Source organism: Lates calcarifer, linkage group LG7_2 (assembly GCF_001640805.2).
Source record: "Lates calcarifer isolate ASB-BC8 linkage group LG7_2, TLL_Latcal_v3, whole genome shotgun sequence".
Classification (NCBI taxonomy): domain Eukaryota; kingdom Metazoa; phylum Chordata; class Actinopteri; family Centropomidae; genus Lates; species Lates calcarifer.
Genome location: NC_066854.1, coordinates 1,452,747 through 1,475,786, shown reverse-complemented (window position 1 = coordinate 1,475,786; position 23,040 = coordinate 1,452,747). Strand labels below are relative to the sequence as shown.

Sequence of the window (23,040 nt, the reverse complement as noted above, 5' to 3'; positions counted from 1 at the left end):
GTCCTCAAATTGTGGTCTGGGGCCCTCCAGGGGACTGTGAAGGGGGAATCCTGGGGCGGGGGGGCAAGATGCCTTGTACACATCTGCTTAACTCACAAGTAGAACCATAAGAAGGTGGCACGCTGGTATTACTGATGTGGGGTTTCACTCTCTCCACTGTTAACCTCCCCGCCTACGGAGCACACTCACAAACAAAAACTCTAAAAATAAAAACTCACTGACATTTCCTCAGAACACATCTCAGATAAACACATTTCTAGCGGCAGGGAGAACATTTGCACGGATCAGTCTGGGAAGCCCGGCTGTCTCTCTTGGTATAATTAGATTTAAATAAAACTGAAGCAACAGTTTTCTTTATTTTCCACTGCTGGATAGGCCCTGCAGTGTTGTTGGACTTTGGCACTTCACAGAGCCTCGGTCTGGCTCGCCAACATTGCACAACCACAGCAGGGAAAATAGACTTTACAGCCCTTATGGATACAACTAAGGACAATGTAGCTACTATTGCAAACACAGAGTGCAACTTAAAAAGCTACTACACCCTTATTAGAATGTAACACAGGCTGTAATGCGCAGTGACTGGCTAGTTTGGAGATGTTTGCACAGCTGGAACCACCTAAAAAAAGAGCAGTCACTTGTGTATATATGATGCAAAGGTACAGGTTTTAACTTTATGATCAAAACAACACATAAAAGCACATTAAAGTGCAGATGCATGCTGTTTTAATGGAAGAATTACAAGTTATAGGTTTTATAATTGGTATAAATTCACTACAGAAGATCACAGGCTTAATTACTACAAAGTAGCATGGGAGTACTGCAAGAGTATTACAGTAAAAGTACAACAGAGGGTACAATAGGTCACCAGACACGCTTCAGGAATATCTTAAAGACATACCGCAGCACAAAGAAGTCATTAGAAACTCGCTTTCTAGACACAGTATGTGGCATCGCGCGGATATCACAGTGATTTCACTGCGTATCGCTCGTTCACTTACATTTTCTGGACCGGCTTCTTCCGTTTCTTCGCCGCGTAAAGCGCCGTGCTCGGCAGCATGGTGAATTCACAGCAAAGTGAGGAGGAAAAAAAAAGTGGCTTTATCCCCGGTTTTTTTTTCACGTTAACAGGTCCAGACGTGTTCAGAGGTTTTGGTTTTTAAAAAAAAATCCCTTAAAGAAAAAACGGCAAAAAATACGAGACAGAAAATAAGCAGAAATCCCCCTTTACGCTCCTCGGCTGCGTAAGAAAAAAACGACTTTTTGTTTTCCTTAGCTACTCCAAACGCCCGTGAGACGTTTACAGGCTGTCACAACTTCTCATGATTCCGACGGTTAAGTACTTCCCCCCGGTTCTCGGTGGATGCGGTGACTTTTAGACGCGAAAAAGAGCTCGAAAAGTCCTCGGAGGATTTTTATGTAACTCCTCTGCCTGCGCGTCACCTCCGTTGTGATTTGACAGGGTTGTTTCTGCTGCTGCTGCTGCTGCCGACGCGCGCTCCCGTCGCGGTTTGTGTGCATGTGTGTCACTGTAACGCGAGAGCAGAAATATTTAAGGTGGTCCGAATGTGGGCCAACTGACACTGACACCGCAGGCGAGGAGTGACTGGAAAAGCGCATTCCAACCGGGAAGACCTTAAGGAGGAGTTTTTTCACTGTCATCCAATTATAGTACAGTATTTAATTTAGGATAATAAAAATAATATTTACAATAATAATTACAGTAATTATTATTACAGCAGAATAATAATAATGATAGACAGCTACAGTATTCTATAAAGTTTCAATGAATTTGAATAAATAATTAAGTTAAAAATAAATAGTATAGAAAATAAAAAATAAACCACTCTAATATTAATGCATCAATTTTGTTGTTTCTTATAATTTATTCTACTAAAAAAACAGTAAGTTATATAGATATGCTACAGTGCTAATACATTCATTAAAAATAAAAATTAAAAATAAAATAAATAAATGTAAATAGTTATTTTATATATTATATAATACATTTTAATAAGCAATCTATCTATTTCAAATAAATGCATTCAGTGAGGTACTAGTGTATGTTTACATTTACAAGATATTTAATACATGAATTAATAAATATTAAAACAAAAGAATAAATAATAAATACATATACTGGTGTTAATACAGCTATACTAGACAAACAATAAATATATATTCTATATTATTTATAGATTATTAAATGTACAGACATTATCAAATAAAACTACATTAAATGCAACAATGGTATATATTTATATTTAGAAATTTACAACAATATTACCAGATTTTAACACTAAAAAGTTTTAAAAATCTTTCCTTTCTACACTAAAACCCAGATTCTGAATCTTTGGAGGCCATATTGGCTTTTTTTAGAAAGAGACCTAGGTTCAGCTGAGCTCTCAGGTCCTTCCGGAGGACACGTGATAGAGGATCCAGACCCTGAACCTTGAAACAGCTTCTGAAACTTCAAGTCTGTTTACATGGCCTTAAAATAAAATAACTGGAGGTCGAGCTGGAGACAAAAGCTCTTGCTGAAAAGCTGACAGTTGGGAGATTTCCCAGGACTCTACTGTCATATCAGTGGAAAAAAAACAGCCTCAGATTCTGTAAAAACACATGATTTTGCTGCACAATCTGTAAATGTGCGGCTCTGACTGGGCGGTTATCGACAGGTGAAGGTTCAGCTTCTCTCTTGTTGCTTAACTCTGCCTGTTCTGGCAAAACGCTGCAGTTGCAACATGAATCGGCCAAGGTGCATGTACATATTTATTCAGTGTTTCGGTCATTTGGCAGTCAGTCACCGTGTCCTCCTACGCTCTGTCAGACTGAGGTGAACCAGGTTTTTTTTTACGCAGTTGTGAATTTGAAGGATTCCTGTATTGTTCATTGTATTCAGTGCAGCCAGCGTCAGCCTAATATATCATGGTGTTTTTGTGCTCAGAGAGAGACTTGCTCCGACACGCCAGGGACCAAATTTAAAAACCCAAAAGGCACACAAATTCACTCCAAGTTGAAAATCAGAGCTCAGGAGTGAGGGGCTTCACTGGTCCTGTTATCCAACATCTGTCGGGTGTAAAGTTCTCAGTGTGATGGTTCAAATTGTGCAACGGGCCGCTGACTTCCAAGATCAGAGCTGTAAATATGAACTGTCACGCATCAGGACTCTTCTGGACGGAAATAATGACGACAGACGACATGAAAAACAAGCTGGAGTTTTTATTTGCTGGGTTTAAAGTTCAGGACCAGGAGTTGCAGACGCTGCTGTGTGCTGTAGAGAATCAATGTCAGGCTGCTTTATCACGGGGAGTTTATGCAGGTGCAACGATGGAGACGCACGTTAAACCAGTGACAAGCAGACAGGCATTGTAGGATTTGCTAATTACAGCTTGTGGTGGTGCTAAAGGAAAAAAAGCAACAGGATTCATCCTCTGAGGACAAGGAACTTCAACAACAACAGTCCAACAGTTGTTGAGATACTTCAGGTTCAGGTGTTCCTTCACCTTGTCATGATAAAGATGATGATACCTGCTTCAGTTAAATAAACAATCCTGTGCAAAGACGTCCTCTTCCTTTCTTTTTCCCCGTCATTAAACAGTACTTCTCATTTGCAACTGCTTTGCATATAAAACAGTTCCAGGTTGGCTGGCAGCGCTGAGGGAGGGGGGAACTCTTGGCATCCATGTTGCCATGGCAGGGCACTGTGTTTAACGCTAAACACGGCAGTTACAAGTCAACAGCTATCTGCGATATGCCACCCTCTGGCCCTATAAAAATGCAACCTTTGTTTAAAATACACCCTGTTTTAATACAGCTTGGCTGGAACCCTGAGCGTCTGGCAGCTGCGCTCCCTCACTTTTCTTTATGAGACGTTTTTAAAGAACCACTGCTCTCTTTTTTTCTGTTTCTGCAGCTTGGCTGTTGTTTTTCTGTCTTTAAGTTGAATGATTTTGATGAAGATGACAGGTTGATTTGTGTCTGCGAAGCTTGAATGTAATGGCTGTGTGATCTCCAGACGCTAATGGGGCCTAGCGGTTGTTGCTCTTAATTGAGACATCCACAAAGTGATTTATAGCAGGTGATTAAAACAAATGACAGTGCTTTTAAAAGGAGAATAGGTGAGTGAGGTCCTTGGCTGACAGTGTGATTATGAATCAGTGTTTTTTTGGTCTTTTTTCTCTGATCAGAACTTGTCGGCTGCAGCAGTTGAATTAAGACCCGGCCTTTTTTTTGTTTGCTGTACAGAAAGCAGAGGGGGTTAGGAAGCCAGAAGCTGTTGTTCCTCATCATTAAGCTGCTCCATGACTAAACTCCACCGGTTTATATATTTGGCAGCACCAAAACAGGCCCCTGAAGAGCTGCGGTAACTTTCCACTGTGCCACCGCAGGCTGCTGCAGCGTTTTATTGCGACATGCAGAGGTGGCATTTACACGGCGGTAAACGCACTCCCAAACTCACTGACTACAAGTTGTGAACTTTAAGTTTGAAATTAAAGCGGGGGGGCAGCTCAGCTCCACGGAGGAGTGGAGGTGGTGCCTTGCTCGACAGCACCTCAGCATGTGACACACCTTTCTGCTCCAATAGCTTCGTGATGAACTGAAAGGTCGTCAGTAAGCGAGACTTTCTTTACTGCAAAACCACGAAACTTGCAGATGAACTGTTTGCCTCGTTCTGTTTTGAATATACGTCTGAGCTGCTGTTGCATGAATCTTCAGTTCCTCTTTCTCGTTCCAAAAGAAAATAGGTCAAAGGTCAATGAATCTTTTATTTCTTAAATTACAGCATGTACAAGTCTGGAAATCAAACAGAAATCCCCCTGAATTCATCTTGAACATTATTTTATGGGTCTGTGATTTTCTGAATGACTTCTAATTTGGTTCTAATCACGGGGAAATTAGGAAAAGAAAAGCTCAATTTAAACCCAAATAAACATTCATTTATTATCCATTTATTTTTGGAAACTTCATCCTCCATTAATGTTTGGTTGAGTTCTTCCCTGGAGACAAATGTCTGTGTATTTAGCTGACTGACTTTAACCAGTCTACAGAGTTCTTTGTTGGAAATGTATTCAAAGAAATTAAAAATGCATAGTATGAAGCTTTACTGCAAGGCCATTTTTAAACAGAAAACAACTCACCTACAGGTCTAAGTGCTAATGACAGATCAGTTTGCAAATCACAAGTGTTGTGTTTGTTTTGATTTGTGCAAAGTGTCAAAATGAGAAAGATAACTTTATCTCACGTTGTAGATATGGAGAAAAAAGTCCCTGAATGATGAAGAAATGAAGCTGAAATCCAACTTCACAATAAAAGTCAGGAGGAGCATATAGAAAGGAAGGAAGGATCTTTACGGTTTCAAGGTGACAATGTAATGCAAGGAGGTCAAAGGTCATAGAGAGGAAGCACTGCCACCTGCTACCTCTCACACCTACACTCCACCATGATCAAATCTCCTGATGTATAAAAACGATTTTATTCGACTGGTGTTTTGCTGTTTTCTGGTTTCACAGGCAGCTGGCAGAGCGACGTCAGCGTCTGTTTCCATCTGGTCTTTGACCCGTCTCCAAAATATGAAACGGTACCAAACACGGGACAAGGATCAGGTCGAAACTTTCAGACATCCGACGTCTCAAATTAGCATCAGGCCACCGACAGACGCGGGGATAAAGGATGTAGATCAAGATATGATTAAAGGTCACAGCCACTCAAAATTACAGGCCTGCTGCAGTCGTGTTATTTCCATGTCAGGCCCAGTCTGGAGCGGGCTCGGACCTGCGGCTCATCCTTCAGTCCTGGTTAGTGGTGAGAGCCGTGCAGCCCGGAGGAGACACGGCAGGCTGCAGCTCTGGTTAATAGTCGTATCCGGGACAGCAGCGTTCTGGTAAATTGGTGGCAGATGTTGGTGAGTTCTGGATGCGAGCGGGGGCTTTCAGAGGGAGAGCGGTTGGCTCGTGTCAAACAGTGGAAGTGAAGAATTAAAACAGCTTTTCATTACTGGAATTCAGGAGTTTCTGCTCCCACTTGCACCTCTCTGACTTCTCTCTGGTGCCTTAATCTCCTGCTTTCATCCAACTTTTGTCCTTTAAAAGTGACAGATTTTAAACACACAGGTCTTGATTGACTGAAAGAGGGGTTGGCTATTTAGATTTAGCAAAATTTTCCAGTGGTGTTCATGAAAGTGTTCAGTAAACACAGATTTGCAGGTGCAGGCTGATGTTTTGAAGTATTACATTTCAACTGAGGAGTCATTATTCATTTGGAAATAGTAGAAATTTTCCAAATTATAAAACTGTTTGGTTAAAATTTGAATTCTTTGTGCCTGAGTTTCACTCTGAGGCTCATCACAAATCCACTGCAGTGCATCTAGTAAAGGGGGATTCCACACAAATCACAAAAACTTTGGCTCAGAAAAAAGACACATAACATCTACAGTCTCATGACAAATGAACAAACTTCATTTGATGATGAAGATCATGTAATATTATGACTGAAAGCTCCAGGTGGGTTGAGTCTTTTATTTTGTAGAAACGGTCCTGTATTTTTCAGTAGGAACATATAGTGTAGCTGTAGTACTTGTTTACTCTCAGTTTCTCTTTCTCTTCACTCAAGGTTTTAATAAAGGGGGTTAAAGAAGAAAATCAGATCTGATTTAACGTCTCCTCACTGACTTCACTCTAAGGGAACACTGAGACACATAGATATTTTAGATTTTATGAGATTTTGAGATTATTGAGCTCTGAAAATTACCCTGTTGGTTGCATCTCTCCAGAAACAAGAAACCTACTTTGGATAATCACAGACTTCACTCTGGATACTTTTCAAAGGAACTATTTTTTCAGCGGAAAAGTAGTTCCAATTAAAATTGTTGACTTGTTGTTATGTCTGTGGATTATTCAGAGGAACAAGGCCACTGCATCCGTAAACAAACCGCCGCTGGTAAATGTAGTATTTGACAGAGGCAACATAAAGTCTGGAGTTTTGGTGTTTCCTGGTGACGTCTGTGGAAGCATCTGCGTTTGTTTCTCCACTTGTTCATCAGGTTTTTCCTTTAAATTGTCACATCAACCAAAGCTACATCCACGATCCTGTTAAAACAGGTTTATATTTCATGTGATTTGGATGAACTGACTCTTTAAGTGAAAGCCTTAAAGCTCTCTAATCTAAAAACTGTTGAGTCCCTTCCAGCGCTGTGAGACCACAAAAGACAGTTTGTTTATGGTGAGTTTATTTGACCATTAGACCTCATTTTAACACCACATGTTGTCAATAGCATGTTATCATGTGTCATGATTTTTAATTCCACTTCCTTACATCTTTAAAATGTCCAGAGCCTGCTTGGTTTTGGCTCGACAGGCATGTTTTCTCTCTCTAAGAAGGACTTCATTAGGACAAAGTGTGTAATCTTTGACCCTTATATTAAGTTTGAACCGAGAAAATCACTAAAATCGGAGTCATGAGGTTTTCACTCCACAATGGCAGCAGTTTTCTTTATTGAACACAGCCCTCTTTTTTCTTTGAAATGGGAAAAATCAGCTGTAGGAACAACTTTTTAAAACTTTCTCAGTAACTGCAGCTCCACATCATCCCTGTTTCTTCTGTTTTATTTTAGTTCTTTGAATTTATTTTTGTAAATCAGCTCTTTTTTGTCCCAGTTTGACCTGCACAGGATCTAAACTCTCTTCTGTTCTCTTCTTATCAGCTGATATTTCTAAGTTGTGTCTGTATCTCCCGGCGGTTTGAGGCTTGTTTTTATTGTGCTTTAACTGTGGATTCTTTTTTAATGTGTTTACCACTGGAAACTCCTGCCTGATGGGAAACAGTCTGAGGTGAATATTTAACAGATTACAATGTGGATTTCCATCTGAGGTGAAGTAATGCTCCTTGTGTGAAACTCTGACAGTTGGTCTGGAGGTTAATTGAATTTGCATGTAAATAAAGGGCAGGAAGTGAAGCAGAATTAATGTGAAACCCTCTCTGTCTGGACGGAGTCCAATCTGCAAACCTGAAATCTTAACTTTCTGCTGTTAAACCACAAACTTCTGCATCTTCTCAGCGCACTAAATCACCTCCTTTGACCTGAAGAAGTGAAAAAGTTTTGAGGGGAAAAGGAGAATTAAGTCATACAAGTGGAGAAAAACAACATTTCAACACTCTGACGGTGGCGTCTGATTTGTCTTTTTTACAGTTTACAGTGTAGGATATCTGCGAGCTGATGAGTCACTGTGAGCTGTTAGAGATCTTGTTTTCATGACCTCCAGATTAGTCATTGTTTACAGGATGAGGCTGCACAAGTTGACAGCTATATGAAAAAAAGTACCATAATCCTTAAAGAAATAGCAGGCGTATTAAATAACCATGTGTGTTAATAACATCTGAAGCATCAGGTATTAAAATAGACATGATACTTTATATTATAGCTCAGTCTGATAATACTGCTGGAGAGGAAATAGTTAAGACTGCATCCAAACATATTAGTCATCTCTGTTGTCTCTGTCTTCAGTCTATTGTGTTTGAGGAAATGCCCTGTGGGAGCAGAGATAGACGACTGCGTATCAAACAAAACTCAAAGTGCGTCTCCTCAGGCTACTCAACCTTCTGAACGCTACAAACGACCTGAAGATACTTGTGTTAGTTTATCTAAGTGTTTTATTGATGTCTTATCTGATTCAGAGTCTTGTAATGACGGCAGAAGACTCATTTTGATGAATAAATAAAATAAATAATTCAGTTTTTTTGTCCCATTAGTCATGCCTCAGTGCAAACACACTGCACGATGGTATTATTGCTTGGTTAGTGAGTGACTGTGACTTCAGACACGGACCAAGACCCTCTCCGTGCACAAATACCACACCACGTTAAACACTTGTTTGTGTGTCATTTTACACCCTGTTGGTAAAGTGTCAGGGAAAGAAAAAACATGAAACTACTTGGTGTGTTAGTTTCATGAGTCCAGGCTGGGTTTGGGGCTCTTTGGGACTTCATGGGACCCAGTCACTGAAAACGGTTCCAACAACAACCTGCCTGAAAACAAGTCTTCCTTGAACGTCTGCCTTGATTTCCAAATCTGTGTTTCTTCCACAAACTCCCTCACAGCGTCCTTGATTACCAAAGAATCTGAACAGAGCCTCTTTCCAAACCTTCCTGCAGAAAGCTCCAGTTTGAGGAGTTTTACAAGTAAAAACAGATGATAAGAGTCATTTTCCAGGAGTCTACTGTCAAGACAACAATGTTTGATTTGATGCTGTGCAGCAGAAACAAGTGGAGCTTCACCACCTCACTGACAGACTTGTTTGCTTGTTTCAGACTAAATAAAGATAAAGATAAGTTCTGTGTTTTTTCCTCCCGTGAAGACGACAGATCGACTGTAGTCCTGCCAGTCATCTCCCTCTCATGAGATCGTCTGGACCTCTGACCTATACCAGCCTCCTACCCTGTACTTTTACCCAGCAGCCTCTGGAAACCTCGACTCCTATTTATACCACACACTCACACAGCTGAACATTACGGCTCGTTAAAAACAAAAAAAACAAAAAACAGCTCTTGTGGAGCTTGTTAGCAATTTGCTTTGTGTATGGAGAGTTATCAGGCGGCGAGCTGCACGGGAATTTGGATGTGACTTTGATCTTCGCTGCATGCAAATCCCAATCACAAGATATTCAAATCAGCCTGTAATATCTTTATAGTATAGAGAGCCCAGTGTTGCAGGCCTCAGTGTTGTGTCTGTCCAACAGTTTGGTCCAGGGCCTGATAGCATCATGAATACTGGGCTGATTTCCAGTAAATTTACTTTGGATGTGTTCCCCACAGGATGAATGCAAATGTTCCCGGTGATCCTCCTCCTCATGATGTCTCATAAACAAATGAAATTTCAGCTTATGTTTAAGGGCTGGACTGCTCTTAAATGTGTAGAAATACTCCCAGTTTAAACCTCAGTTAAATCTGAAGATGTCACTCTTTCTTTTAATGAAATAAACAGACAATAGAGCAGCGTTTAAGATGAATGAATTCAGGACAAATTCAGTCAAAACTTCACATTTTTATTTCCTCTGCTGGTGGGAAAACAAACTCACTTGTGTTCTCTCTTCTTATGTGTACTGGATTAAACCTTCAGAAGCTGTTAGCAACATGTTACCTGTGGTCTTCTTACCTGTTGTCTGTGCAGTCTGCTTCCTACACACTTAAACCTACCTGTAGTTTAGAGAGGTGGCTCTGTGTATTATTTTGAAAAACCACATCACAACCTGTTTGATTAGAGAACGATGAGATCTCTTCGTGCTCTGACTGTGCTCTGACAGCACACAGTGATGCTGAGGGATCACAAAAAATCCCATAAAATCTCAAATAAGACCCATAAACTGATGGAAATTGAGCACAGACTAGGCAAAGCAGATTGTTTGCAGTTTACAAGACTTAAGTGAAGCCAATATTCCAACTCAATAAGTGAGATTATGTGAAAAAAGCAACAATCTGAGACTTTGTTTTTCTTTTCGGCGTGGCTGATTTTCAGTGAGTGGCAGTTAAAAGTTTGGGTAAAGTCTGGCACTTGGAGCAGTTTGGTTGAAGGTTTTATTCCTGGTTTAAATGGGAACAAAACATCGCCAAAAATGTTATTGTTCCTCTCAGTAGAAAACTTGTTTTCATGAGTTGGGAATTGAACCCAGGTCAGTGAAATTGGAGGCACATGTGTCCAAGAAAACAAGGAAATGTTATCACAGCATCACAGTTGTATTAGAAAAGCTGTAATAGTGAGGAGTTTGATCTCCAGATAACTGCAAACTTAAATAATGTATATACTGTGGATGTCCTGTGAGTTGTGGGACGGGTTGAAAGCAGCTGCTGTGATGGAAAAAAGAGATTTTCATCCTCATGTTTCTGTGGAATGAAACTCCTCATTTGTCCGCTGGTCTGGTCTCGAGCCTCAGCATCAGTCGGTTTGACCTTACGCGCTGAGGTCAAAACGCTTCCGAAGAGAAATGATGTGCAGGCGGCTCGGCGGCCCACGCTGCCGTCCGCTCTGCTGCCCCTGAGCCGTTTGAAGTGGGAGCATTTTTCTGCCGTCCTGTCAGCAGCAACGTGCCGAGAGATCACAAATCAGGAGATAGAATAAATAAAGCTTCCTCCTCCCACGATCCTCAGCTGCTCCAGAGACAATAAAGATTCATTTGTTCCAGCCAAGGAATCTGCAGATGAGTGTGTGTTTGAGTGCTTGTCAGTGAGTGCATACTGTATGTGATAACATCATGTAACATCATGTTTTGTTTTGTTTTTGTTTTTTTTTGTGTGTGGAAATGTGTTTATTTATGTCTAAATGTAGAAACAAGACAACAAGACCTTTCCAGACTCTGAGAAACTTTTACAAACGTTAAGCCTTCCTGTTTTAAAACACTAAGAAACAACGTCCACCTCGAACAACGGGAATCACCACAGGTAACCTGTTCACCGAGTCACAGATATACTTGATTTGGTTGACTTGAGTTAGAGAGACTTGCAATTAAGGACCTGGTTCCAGTGCTGAGTTTTGTGGGTGCAGGTGCAACAGGCCGGTCCTGGTCCTGGCATTGTTGTTCAGAGACCAAAAACAGGACTACCCACAGGGTATTTACAGAGACTTTCCTCCCAAACATGTCTCCTTGTTTTTGTGCGGGTAGACTTTGTAATCTCTGTCTGCATATGCTGAGCAGGCGGCCAACCGAGATTCAACCTTTAGTGAGAGTTAACACCTAAATCTTCCACTGTTAGAATAAATCCATCATGTTTATCAGCTAATGGGGGAAGAAAGCAGCTTTGTTGTTGACTCTACTTCTCTCTATTTTCCACAACATCAGCAGGAAGACAAACAGCAGACCTTGGCTCATTACGACCCACATGAACACTCACCGAGTTCGTCCACCAAACTCGAACGAGTAAAACCACTGAGGTTTCAATAACAACAGCAACACAACTATGCAGCTGAACAAACTGCAACATTTCATTAAAATCCATCCAGAAAGCATTGATGTCAGAGGGGAGAATTGGACACAGACTGCTCCGCTCATGTAACCCATCTGTTTCCCGCTGTAGGACATCTCTATTGTTTATTAAAAATGCATTAAAGGATGATTGAGGCGTGATTGTGGCTCATATGCTGCCTTGTGCTTGATGCCTGTCATCACTTCAGTTGGGACAAGGAGAGTGTTTTCCAACTTTGTGAAATAATAAGAGAAATCCAACCACAGATTTTTGCACAAACCTCAAACAAAATGAAAGTTCTTTGTAGAGGGCTGAAAGCTAAGCCCGGTATTATTTTATATTTTTCAAGCCGTCAACAACGACTCCAACCAACAATGTGTGTTCACTCAGAAAAAACAAGAGGACACGGTGCATTTGTTGGGGACTATTTTCAGTGGTGTATTAATCCACATTTGGTGCTCTGGTGAGTATTTGTTGCAGCAGGAAGACACTGAACAATAGAACTCTTTAATAGAAACACTACAAGTTTGGCCTGAGATGGATCTGATGACGAGTGGAGGTCAGACCAGAGACAGGACAAACCAGGGATGCTTCAGCTCAGGGTTGGTGCCTTAACCTCTAAGACATCAGAGCAAAGGAGCCATCAGGTTAAAATGAAAACACATTGAAACTGAAACTCAAACTAAACTCACTGCAGCAGATACTGACTTTTTTGTGATAAGAAGTGTGAGAAAATTGTCAACTGGTCTGGTGATTGTGGTGTCCGATGCACTTGTGGAATTTGTGATAGCATGTCTGAGATACTGGAGATACCTCACCAAATATCTCCCAAGCTGGACACCAACAAAAAGAAACCATGAGCAGCAGCATTACCTCGTCTCTTAATAAGTCAAACGTCGGGAGGTTTGGTTAAAGACGAGCCTCCGCACACTGACGCCTGAGAGATTAACTCTGCCCGAGAGCTTCTGGAAAAGTGAAAACAAAGAGAGTAAATTTAGGAGGAATATGATGGAGAGCTACATATTTTCTTCACCCACGCCATTCCTTGGATATCAGACACCCACACACACTTCTCTGCCCATCAATATCAGAGGAGGAGGAACTCTGGAGGTTTGTGTCTGACTCAGTGAAAGGTCAGAGTGATGAGTAACACCGTGGTTACAAACAAATGAAACAATGGACCAGGATTGAAACCTCTCAGTGAACTTAAACTTCAGGTATGGACAGGTAGATGTAGGCAGGAGCAAAGGAGCCAGACTGAGACACAGAAGGACTACAAATGATGCAGCCATGTCTGTTGTAGTCCTCTTGTCTGTGACGTTCTTGTGAGCGTGGTATCTCTGTAACGCCTGGAGGAAATTTCTTCAAATTTGGCACAAACATCCACCTGGGCTCAAGGATGAACTGATTAGAATTTGGTGGTCATAGGTCAAAGGTCAGAGGTCAGTCTTGGTGGTGCATCACACACTTTTACACACTCATCTTTTCCAAGTCACAACAACATTTTTTATTTATTCCAGATAAACAGAAGTCTCAGAAATAACCATGAAATAAGAGGAGTCAGTGTTGTTAGAAAGACGTTTTAAAAACAGATATATTAAAACCCAAACAGCCCAGATGACCAGACACCACTAATGGTAAGTGAGAAGCTCTGTTTTGTTGGGTGAACTGAGCCTTTAAGTGAAGCAGTAACCGTCTCCAACCTCAGCAGATACCACAGTTGTGCCCTTGAACAAGACACTTAACTTCCAATTAGCTCGGCGGAGCGGCTCTGTGGCAGCAGCAGGCTGTGGTTGTATACTGGGCAGCTCCCAGTAGCTGACAGCAGAAGGCTGTGGTCGCACCGGGCAGCTCTCAAATGATAATGTGTGCAGCTTCATGAAACTGAATCACGGCATTGTTGAGAAAGAGTGAATGTGCCCAGCAAACCTCCCCTGGATAAATAGGGGTTGAATAAAAACCTCATCGCCGACCTGGGAAGTGGAGATTTGTTTTCATGTATTTATTTGGAAGAGCTTTCAATCCATCACCCTGCTATGTGACTAACCAAGCATGCTGGGAAATGTTTTCGTCAGTGGCTATCCTTTCCAAACCCTTAAGTTTTGATGACTCATTCCTGGCCAATGAAAAAAAAAAAAACGTCCGGAAAATGAAACTGGCGTTTTTGGTAAGCGATGAAATGAAAGTGTTTCATGACTCCAGAGGAAAAGAAAAAACACACAGAGGCATAAAAAATAATATTTTAATCCAATCCAAGTCCAACTGAAAGTACTAAAATTCAATTTTGTCTAACCTCTGCTCTTTTGTCTCTGTCAGAGATGGATTTAATTTGACGAGACACAACAGAACGACGTCAGTTTTCATGCTGTGGGCCTGAACTCCATCAGCTTTTATATATTTGGCCGTTGCTCCTGTCAGCACTGAATAAAAATGTCAGAGATGTTGATGTAGTGACTAACAGGTATGAAGTATATCATAATTTATTACTGTTGGTCGACCTGTGGGGTTTTTTGGGTTGCTCATGTGTTAGTGGGAAATGACATCTAACATGGAAAACTCCATTGTTTGGGTTGTTTTCATCATCATTCCTATTGGTTTTCATAACTTATGACTCACCAGCTTCTTAAGCAACACAGACCTACCTATCTATCTATCTAGCTATCTATTGGCTGATGCCTTCATGTGCCTGCTTGTGTTGCTGCCACCACATCCTCAGATCACAGAAAATAAAATCAGACCTAAGTTGTAAAATAGATGAATTATTGCAGTAGGAGTCTATTGAAAACTGAAGCTCTCTGGAACAACTTGCAAAAGGAGGGAAAACAGTCCAACAAAGCTTGTAGTATTGAAAATAACTTTATTAAAATGCATTCCTGCAGTCCTGTAGACGTCTCTGATTAAGTGTTGATGTTGGATTTATTCACAATCTTCACCATCACTGACTGAATAATGGAAAAATGCAAAAAACTACAAACATTGAGTTTTAAGGAAACCAAGCTGTTACTTTCTACTACCAGTGCATGCCGGTGGTTTGTCCTGATTGACCTCGAATGCAGCATGAGTCACTGATTGCTTTTGGTTTTATATTCAGTGTAAAAGGAGAAATGTGTGCAAAGGCCGACTTCGGGCAAAAGGAGCAGGATCCTCGTGGCTGAGCCGAGACGTCGAGGAAACCGGGGCCTGTCAGTGAAGTACACACTCTTCCAAACTCCCCCCGTCCTGTTTGAGAAAACCACACACACTCACACACACACACTTGGCGAGCTGCATTCACTCACAGAGGTGCTGCTCCAGCCTCCGTGTCCCAGCATTCTCAGGTGGTGACTTCAGGGTGAGTGGTGAATGTGTGTGCACCGGCCCCGGACCCCGAGGTTTTGGGGGGGTGGGGCGGGGCCCTTGGGACGAACTCCACCAGCCCAGACTGTTATTACTGCTGTTATATACACACACACACACACACATATACACATAGTGACTCGGCTCGTCTGGCCTCTTTGCTCATCTGGGGTTGATTAACATCACCACTTCCCTCCACACACACACACACACACACACTGACAAGAGCTGTGGTGTATGACTGTGTAAATTGTGTGTGTGTTTTTTGGGGGGGGGGTGTCTTGGACTACACACAAACACACACTTATGAGTGATGTGACGGCGGCTTCCCATGAACTCAATCACCCCTTCAAAATAAAATCTGAGGTTTGGGCCTTCATCTCCTCCTCTTTCTCTGCTCTGAAATAATTTGCTTGTTTTTACTTGTCCCAATCTCTCCAGGATTTTCCAGGACTGGACTCAAAAGTCAAGGCTGCTCCAGATACCTCCTTGTTTACACTGTCAATCCTGATTTAACAGCATTTAGTCCCCGATTGCTTGTGAATCAGACATGCAACCAGTATAATTAGACAGCTAACAGTTACAGCCTCACGGTTGGGAAATCATGGGTATCATTTATGAGGAAGAAAAACACTGATGTGAACTGATAAACCTGACAGAGGACAAAGCCACTACACTTCTTCTTCTCCACAGTCTCACCAAAACCTCTGTCTCCCATCGAGGCTGGAATCTCATTGTGGAGGTCTGCAACTTTCTCTTAAGTTGAACTGTGGCTAAAAACATGGAGGAAAATCACCATGGTGCTCGTTCTCTGTTGGAAATAATGGCCTTGGCTCTGTGCAATGATGAGTTGCGGTGCGTTGCTGGTGTGAAAAACCCTGCACTGCTTTTATCAGTTAAAATAAAGTGATGGCTCTCTTGGTGGAGATGGCAGCCATTAAACAACATCAGCCAACTACCATGCCAGCTAAATTACATGTCGTTTAAAGCCAGTATTTCCACAGACAGCAGCTGAAGAGCCAGATAATTCCCTCAGGAGGTGGTGGAGACCAAAAGCAGAGCTAAAAGAGAAACAAACAAAACTCCAAATGAACAGTAATGTTGCTCTATTATTCTATTTTCTAACAAGCTTTGACTAAATAGGTGATGAATATGCAAATGTTGCATTCACAGCTAGTTTCTGCTGCTCGCAAGTGGCCAAGAAATCAGTTATTGCATATTTAACGCAGCTAAATTAGAAGCTAAAGATGCTAATTTTGCTACAAAGCAGCTTCAGCAGTGTCAAAATGATGTAGCTTCTAATAAAACATGTTAATGTCCATCACTGATGTGTCACTCTCTGCTGCTTGTATTATTCTGCTAGACAGTTACATAAACACAGATACATGTTTTCCTGTGTTAGATTTTAACCAAATTGAACTCTACACAAACCTGGTGACGTCAATTAGTGACCAGAAACAAATACAGAAGTAAATCATTGAGATTTATGAAACCCAGACAGCTGTGGGTGACAGCTTACAGACAAACCAAACCAAAGACTTTTATATGAAGGAACGTAAATTAAAGATATACAGCATTTGACACAGTTACAAAACTAACTTACTGCCCTCTGTTTTCCTGGAGGGACTTTCTCATATTTACTTTAGAGAATTAGAGAAACTGAACATGATAAAAGTTGGAAAACCATCAACAGTGATGGAAAACAGCAAGAGGCTGCAGGAAATGAGCAGACCCCACAATCACACTGGAGTCATCTTTTTAGACCCAGCACCAGGTTAAATAAATCACGTTAAAAGTGATATATTTTCACATTCCAGTAATGATCTGGTGGGACCGCCGGGTGGGAAACTCAACCCTGCCAAACCTTCACTTCTCTGGAAAAAAAGGACTGCGTTACTGTCGAGAAATTACCCAGCTCTCCTGGGAAGTTCACAGTGTATTTTATCTCTTTGATTTCTTTCCTCAAAACAATTTCAGCTCATTCTTTCCTTGGCCGCTGCAGCGCTGTTGTTATTGAGAACACTGTTAACTCAGCTCAGCACTCAAATTGATTTGACAAACAACGAGCATGTGAGTCACAGATGAAATTTCCCACCTTGGCGGCGCTCCGGGCCCCTTCGTTCCTCGACGGTTTGGGCTGTAATGGATGCAGTTATGACTGTGATGAGGAGGGAAAAAAACCTGACAAAGTCCAAACTTTCCCTCTGAACTTTTTTAACTGTCCTCACCTGCTCAGTTCCCCTGCCGTCTCCCATTAATGGAGATGTTGTCACAGACGCAGCCTTGTAAAACCTAAACTTAATCAACCATCACATTGCTTAGTTCAAAGGTGCACTCTGAACTGTCTCTGTCTCAGTCAGTGTGAGTCAGATCTGTGAGTTTTAGGTAATACAAACATCAGCACTTCAGCAGCTGGTTAGAGTCAAGTCTCAATACTGAAGCTGGAAATTCCCAAGACAATTCAAATAAAAGAGCAACAGAATCTGAGAAGCTTAAGTGGAAAAACATCTATTTCTTTCATTTTGAAAATCAGGTTTTGATGATGTGTTTTGAATTTCTGGCTCCTATAAATGGATTTTCTTTTCACCAGTGAGACCCTTTGTTTAAAAGCCCTGTACACCTGCACAGGTGTTTTCACTTATTCAGCCTGATTAGAGTGCTGCTAGGCTGGGAGAGGGCTGAGCTCTGCTGGAAATTAAACAGGTTCACCAAAACTCTTATGAAGCACAAATAATATTTTCATTATTATTCATGCATTCACAAGTTATCTGCAGTTTAATGCTGTAGCAGGTGGAGTTTAACACTTGGAAACGCTGAGAATAATGTTGCCATAGATTCAGTAAGTTAAGCTGCCGGATACAACTGGAGTCCTATTTTTGGCCTATATTTATTTACATTTTGAACAATTAAGTATGCCGAATTTGCTATTAGCAGTTTTTGTTTGCAATTTACCATCGGGTTTACAAACAACTACAACTGGATTATTTTGATACTGAAGAAAATTTCAAAATCGGATGATTCTCAGGCAAATTCTGCAGCGACATGGTGTGGTTGTTCTTCCCTGTCATTTCTGAACAGGATTGTGGACGTTTATACGCAATGGACACGAGAGATATCGTCACCAAGTGTAAGACACAGTTAATCTACAATATGTGTGACATGTCTGTTAAGATTCGACTCAATTATGATTCAGATGTTTGACACAAAATGATAAAAATGATGGTGCTAACAAGCTAGCTCACGTTTCCGAACGTGGGCTAGCTAGTTAGCATGGTAACTCAAGTAGAAGAAAAGAAGCGACAGAAATAGAAGCAAAACAAGAGTTAACATTGGTGTTGCTTTCCACAGCTGGAGACAGATCTGGGCGATTAAAGGAATTAAAGGAAAGGATTAAAGTTTGATGCTGAACTTCTCATGTCTGTCTTCTAAATTGGTAAGTAAACAGCTGCTAATGCTAATGTTGCTATGTAGCAATAGCAAATACTTGCAGCAGCATTATTACTATCACTATCATTAAAATTGCTAATTTATAAGCGTTAATTGGTGTTTAAACCTGACTTTTTGACTAGTAGCTAGTGTAAAAGCAGGTGTAAATGCTGTAAACTTGAATATAATGTAAAATAATGTTGGTTTTTGTACTGTGTGTTTATGCTGTTTGTACTGTTACTTTATAAATCTGCAAAATGTGTTTTTAAAGGGTCAAATCTGTCAGCAGTTATTAATCCTTACAGTTTCTCCAAATGGTTAGCCAGGGCTAGCTGGTTAGCTTGCTAACCTCAATAGAGGATTATGGGGTTATAATACACCCTTTGAGCTGCCCGACTTCTTCAGGTCAGTCTGGATGCTATTGTGAGTAGCTATCGGAAAGTGATGAGACAGACTGGATGGGCCAGGGCTACCTGGTTAGCATGCTAAATTCAGTAGGAAAAAAGAAATGTTACAAGAGAAGCAAAACAAGAGTTAACATTGGTGTTGCTGTCCACAGCTGGAGACAGCTCTTGGCGAGGAAAGGAATGAAGTTTGATGCTGAACTCACAACATTTCTTCTGGAATGGTGAGTAAACAGCTGTTAATGCTAACACTGGCTATGTAGTGATAGCAAAATGTGCATGTAGCACTGTTAATACAGTCATCTCAGAAAGATGATGGGATTAACCTGTTCTATGATTAGATGATGCATGTTGGAAGTGAATACAGAAACAGCAGGGTGTCATATTTAACCAGTGCAATCTATGTAGCTTAGCTCCAGCAGCTAATGCTTGCAGCCATGCACCCACACATTTTCCTGTTACCTGCAGTGTGCAAACAAATTTCTATTTTCTGCTTCCGCTGTGACCAATTCTCTCGAATAACTCTCACCTCATTACTAGTGTCACTATATTTGTATCCACCTACAAACCTTGAAAACCGCAGCTGTAGAGAAGCAGCAGACCTCCTGAAGTCAGTCTGACTCATCAGATGCAGAGATGTCGTTTACATTATTAGTCAGAGCTGCGCTTTTCCTGCTTCTGAGTCAATATATCTACGTTGACAAAGGTCTCTTAAGGTCTTTCATTCCTCTGGAGGTATAACTCCATTAACTGGAAGTACATAGTTAATTAGTTATTTTTGAATAAATACTGTTGAATACTGTTGGGCTTCAATACTGAAGAAGCTTTGGAGACTCATCACAAGACAAATGTTATCAATTTTCTTTCCTATTGCAAAAACAGCAGTTCTTCTTATTAGATAAAGAAATGATGCAACAAGCAGATGTTTGCGAAATGAATAACGCTCCTGGTTTCACATGATTCGTCTGATAAAGGTGTCTGATTACAAACTGCTGTGGTTCCCCTTTGCCTTGGTGACAATATTTTTGTGTCATTCTGCAAATGAAATTTGTTTTCAGTGACTTTAATGTTAAAATTTTGCGGTTCAAAGTTTAGATTTGAGTTAGAGTTGGTTTTTGTCATATTTTGAGCCGTTATTTGGCAACTAGAATTAATTTCACATGGATTTTTGAATTACAGTAAAAATTGCTAAAAATCAATCTGTTCTTTTAATCTGCATAAAAACAAGGACAAAAATGGTAAAAGTTCATCGTCTTATTGTTGTCATGTGAATTCCAGCCCTGCATTCTTTTATTTACTACACCTATATGAGGAGCATTTAATGAATTATGTAGGTTTAATTTTATTTTTTTAATTAGAAAATAATGTGTAAGGAACCAAGTCCCACAGGCTTACTAGGAGACAGATTAGTTTAGATTTTTGCAGAGTTTTTACATCTGAAAATGTCAACACCGAGCTGTAGTTGCTGTATTTTCCATCGTTTGTGGTAGAGGTGAACTTAATCTCATTTCCTTTATTTGGTTCAGGTGTTGTGGGTTATACATAATAAACCGCAGACAACTCACTGTTTGGTTTGGCTGAGAAAATGTGAGGGAAAACAGCCAAATTGCAATCAGACAGGTTATTTGACAGATGGTGAAACATTTGCAAATTTACATGAGGCTCCTCTTGGCCAAATTGGCGCAAAAAAAAAAAAAAAAAAAAAAAAAAAAAAAGCCTTAGGTGAAGAAATATTTACCATTTAAAATATTTTAAAAATCAACAAGCTTTCAGGTGTTCTAATAATTTAGCTCCTAAAGCCTCAGAGGGCTGGTGATGTTTAGTTTGAGTTACTTTTAAACATTGTGATGCTTCATGATTAAATAAATAGACTTGTGAATTCATTATTTATTCCTTTGTTATCAAGTTGAAAGCTGGTGCAAATAGCCACTGTAGCTACCGAGCAAGTAGCACACTAAGCTAATTTAGCCTGTTAGTGCCTTAATGTTTAGCCTCTGCCCGCTAAGCTGTTACAATGCTGCGGTGGTGTGTGTTTTGTTTAAAGGCAGTTCATTACCAAGCGTCACACGGTTTTAATTTGAGGGTTTTTATTAGCCGATAAACACACAGACACTTTATATTTACTCTGCTGCTCAGGCTGTGTGTGTGTGTGTGTGTGTGTGTGTGTGCCAGTTTAAATATTTAATGAGGTAACATGAACACACTTCTGTTGCTATAGCGAACAGGAAGAAGAGATAATACTCTATCTAAGATCAACTTTTCAACTGACAACTATCTGTCTTTCTGTCTTCGTGTGTCTTTCTTTTTCTTCCTCCTCTTCCTCTCTACATTCTTCTCTTCCTTTCCTCCTCTTCATTTCCCCCACTATTTACTTTTATTCATTTTAAATTGAACTCAGTATTGTATATTATCTCTTTTCTAGTAGCTTTCTGCTGTTTGCTGTAATGATATGTTTTGGTCCAACAGCACAGCCTGCAGGCCAGTGGTCGTATTACAACCAGACAATCTTCCAGTTTTCTTGCTGTCAGGCTTTAAAAAGCTGCAAATTAAACTGATTAAAATTTGAATTTATATCCTCATTCACATTCATTTAACTCATCAACATAGAAGTCATAGAATAAGTAAAAAAAATCCAGGCAGTAATATGAAATAATTCATAAACATCTTTGTTTCTATACATATATTAGAAAAGAAGAACATACTTTACATAAAAAAATAAACATTCAAACTCAAATTTTAATGCAGCTTGAAGGATAAATTCTTACAGTACTCTCCAAAACTTTTATATATGCTGTAGGTGTTGATAATATCATAAAATGACCTTGATTCTTGTACTGTGGCTTTATTCTGTTTGTGCTATTATTTTATAAATCTGCAAAACATATGTTAAAGAGTTTAAATCTGTCATCTTTGCCTGATAATCCAGTTATCCACAAATTATTGTAATTACCTGTATATAATATACGAGAACAACATAAAATAGTCTGTATTTGAAAGACAAACATACTTAACATCTATATTTAACTAGTAAACCAAACATTTTTGGCTAAAAACTGACTCAAAAAAGTTTGTATTGCTGTTACATTCTTACTAATTGACTGGTGTGCAGTGTAAAAGCAGGTAGAGATGCTATAAACATTAAGATGAAACAGAGTGCCTGTGTCTGCACTTTGTTCTGTCTGTTTGTAAAGCTTCAAATCTGACATTTAACATGTCAGGAGTCTTTGTTTTCCTCTCCTCTGTGGTCGCGCTGCTTCACTTTCCCGTCGTGGTTCACTTCATCTCATCATAATGTCCCAACAATTACCAGAAGTCCACAGTGACTCAAACCCAAAACGAATCCCAGACACCTTGGCAACAAGTTTGTATCCAAACCCTCACCGGCTCCGAGCGGCGGCTCAGAAAAGGCCCAGAGGAGTAATCTCCGGTCGAAAGGGCTGAGCGGCAGATTTCCAGCTGAAAGTGAAACCTGCAGGACCACACACACTCAGATCATCCGTCCTTGGCTGCACCACCGGGACGTCTTGCTCTTCCCAAAATTAAGCTTTGGATGTATTTGATCTTCAAACACATCAAACACAGAAGACAGAAGTTGCTTCTAGGATCAAATTGCCTGCAGCAGTTGGTTGTTAAAATGTTGTTGCCATGATCAGCATTTGCGTTTTCTAAACATAAACCTATTGCTGCCCTGATTGCCTCGTTGCTATTAGTGCCTGCAATCTGTTTATTTCCCCTCTGTTGCCTCGTTGCCATCAGTGTGTCATTGCCGGCCTGTTGTGTGACTCATTAAAGCTGCCTTCAGAGCGTCTCTGTAAATATTGCTATTACCTTTTAGATCTTGTTGACATTAACATATTTTTCCATGAGTATCTCATCAGCCTCTGGTTGCCATTAGCCTCTGTGACATAAAGCCATCAGCATCTTA

The 23,040-nt window shown here is 40.5% G+C and overlaps 1 protein-coding gene and 1 long non-coding RNA gene across 2 annotated transcripts in view; one reads left to right on the top strand and one right to left on the bottom strand.

Moving 5' to 3' along the window:
- ahr2 (aryl hydrocarbon receptor 2) overlaps positions 1-1,508 on the bottom strand; it is a 63,109-nt gene extending 61,601 nt beyond the window's left edge. The window contains exon 1 of the mRNA XM_018661285.2: positions 999-1,508. Coding sequence (XP_018516801.1) covers positions 999-1,057 — 59 coding nt within the window. The 5' untranslated portion in view covers positions 1,058-1,508. The remainder of the gene's footprint in view (positions 1-998) is intronic.
- A 15,523-nt stretch (positions 1,509-17,031) lies between these two features.
- Positions 17,032-19,340, top strand: LOC127139137 (uncharacterized). Its single transcript, XR_007809094.1, has 3 exons — positions 17,032-18,412; positions 18,634-18,718; positions 19,271-19,340. It is a non-coding gene; the product is annotated as an uncharacterized LOC127139137 (long non-coding RNA).
- Positions 19,341-23,040: the final 3,700 nt, after the last annotated feature.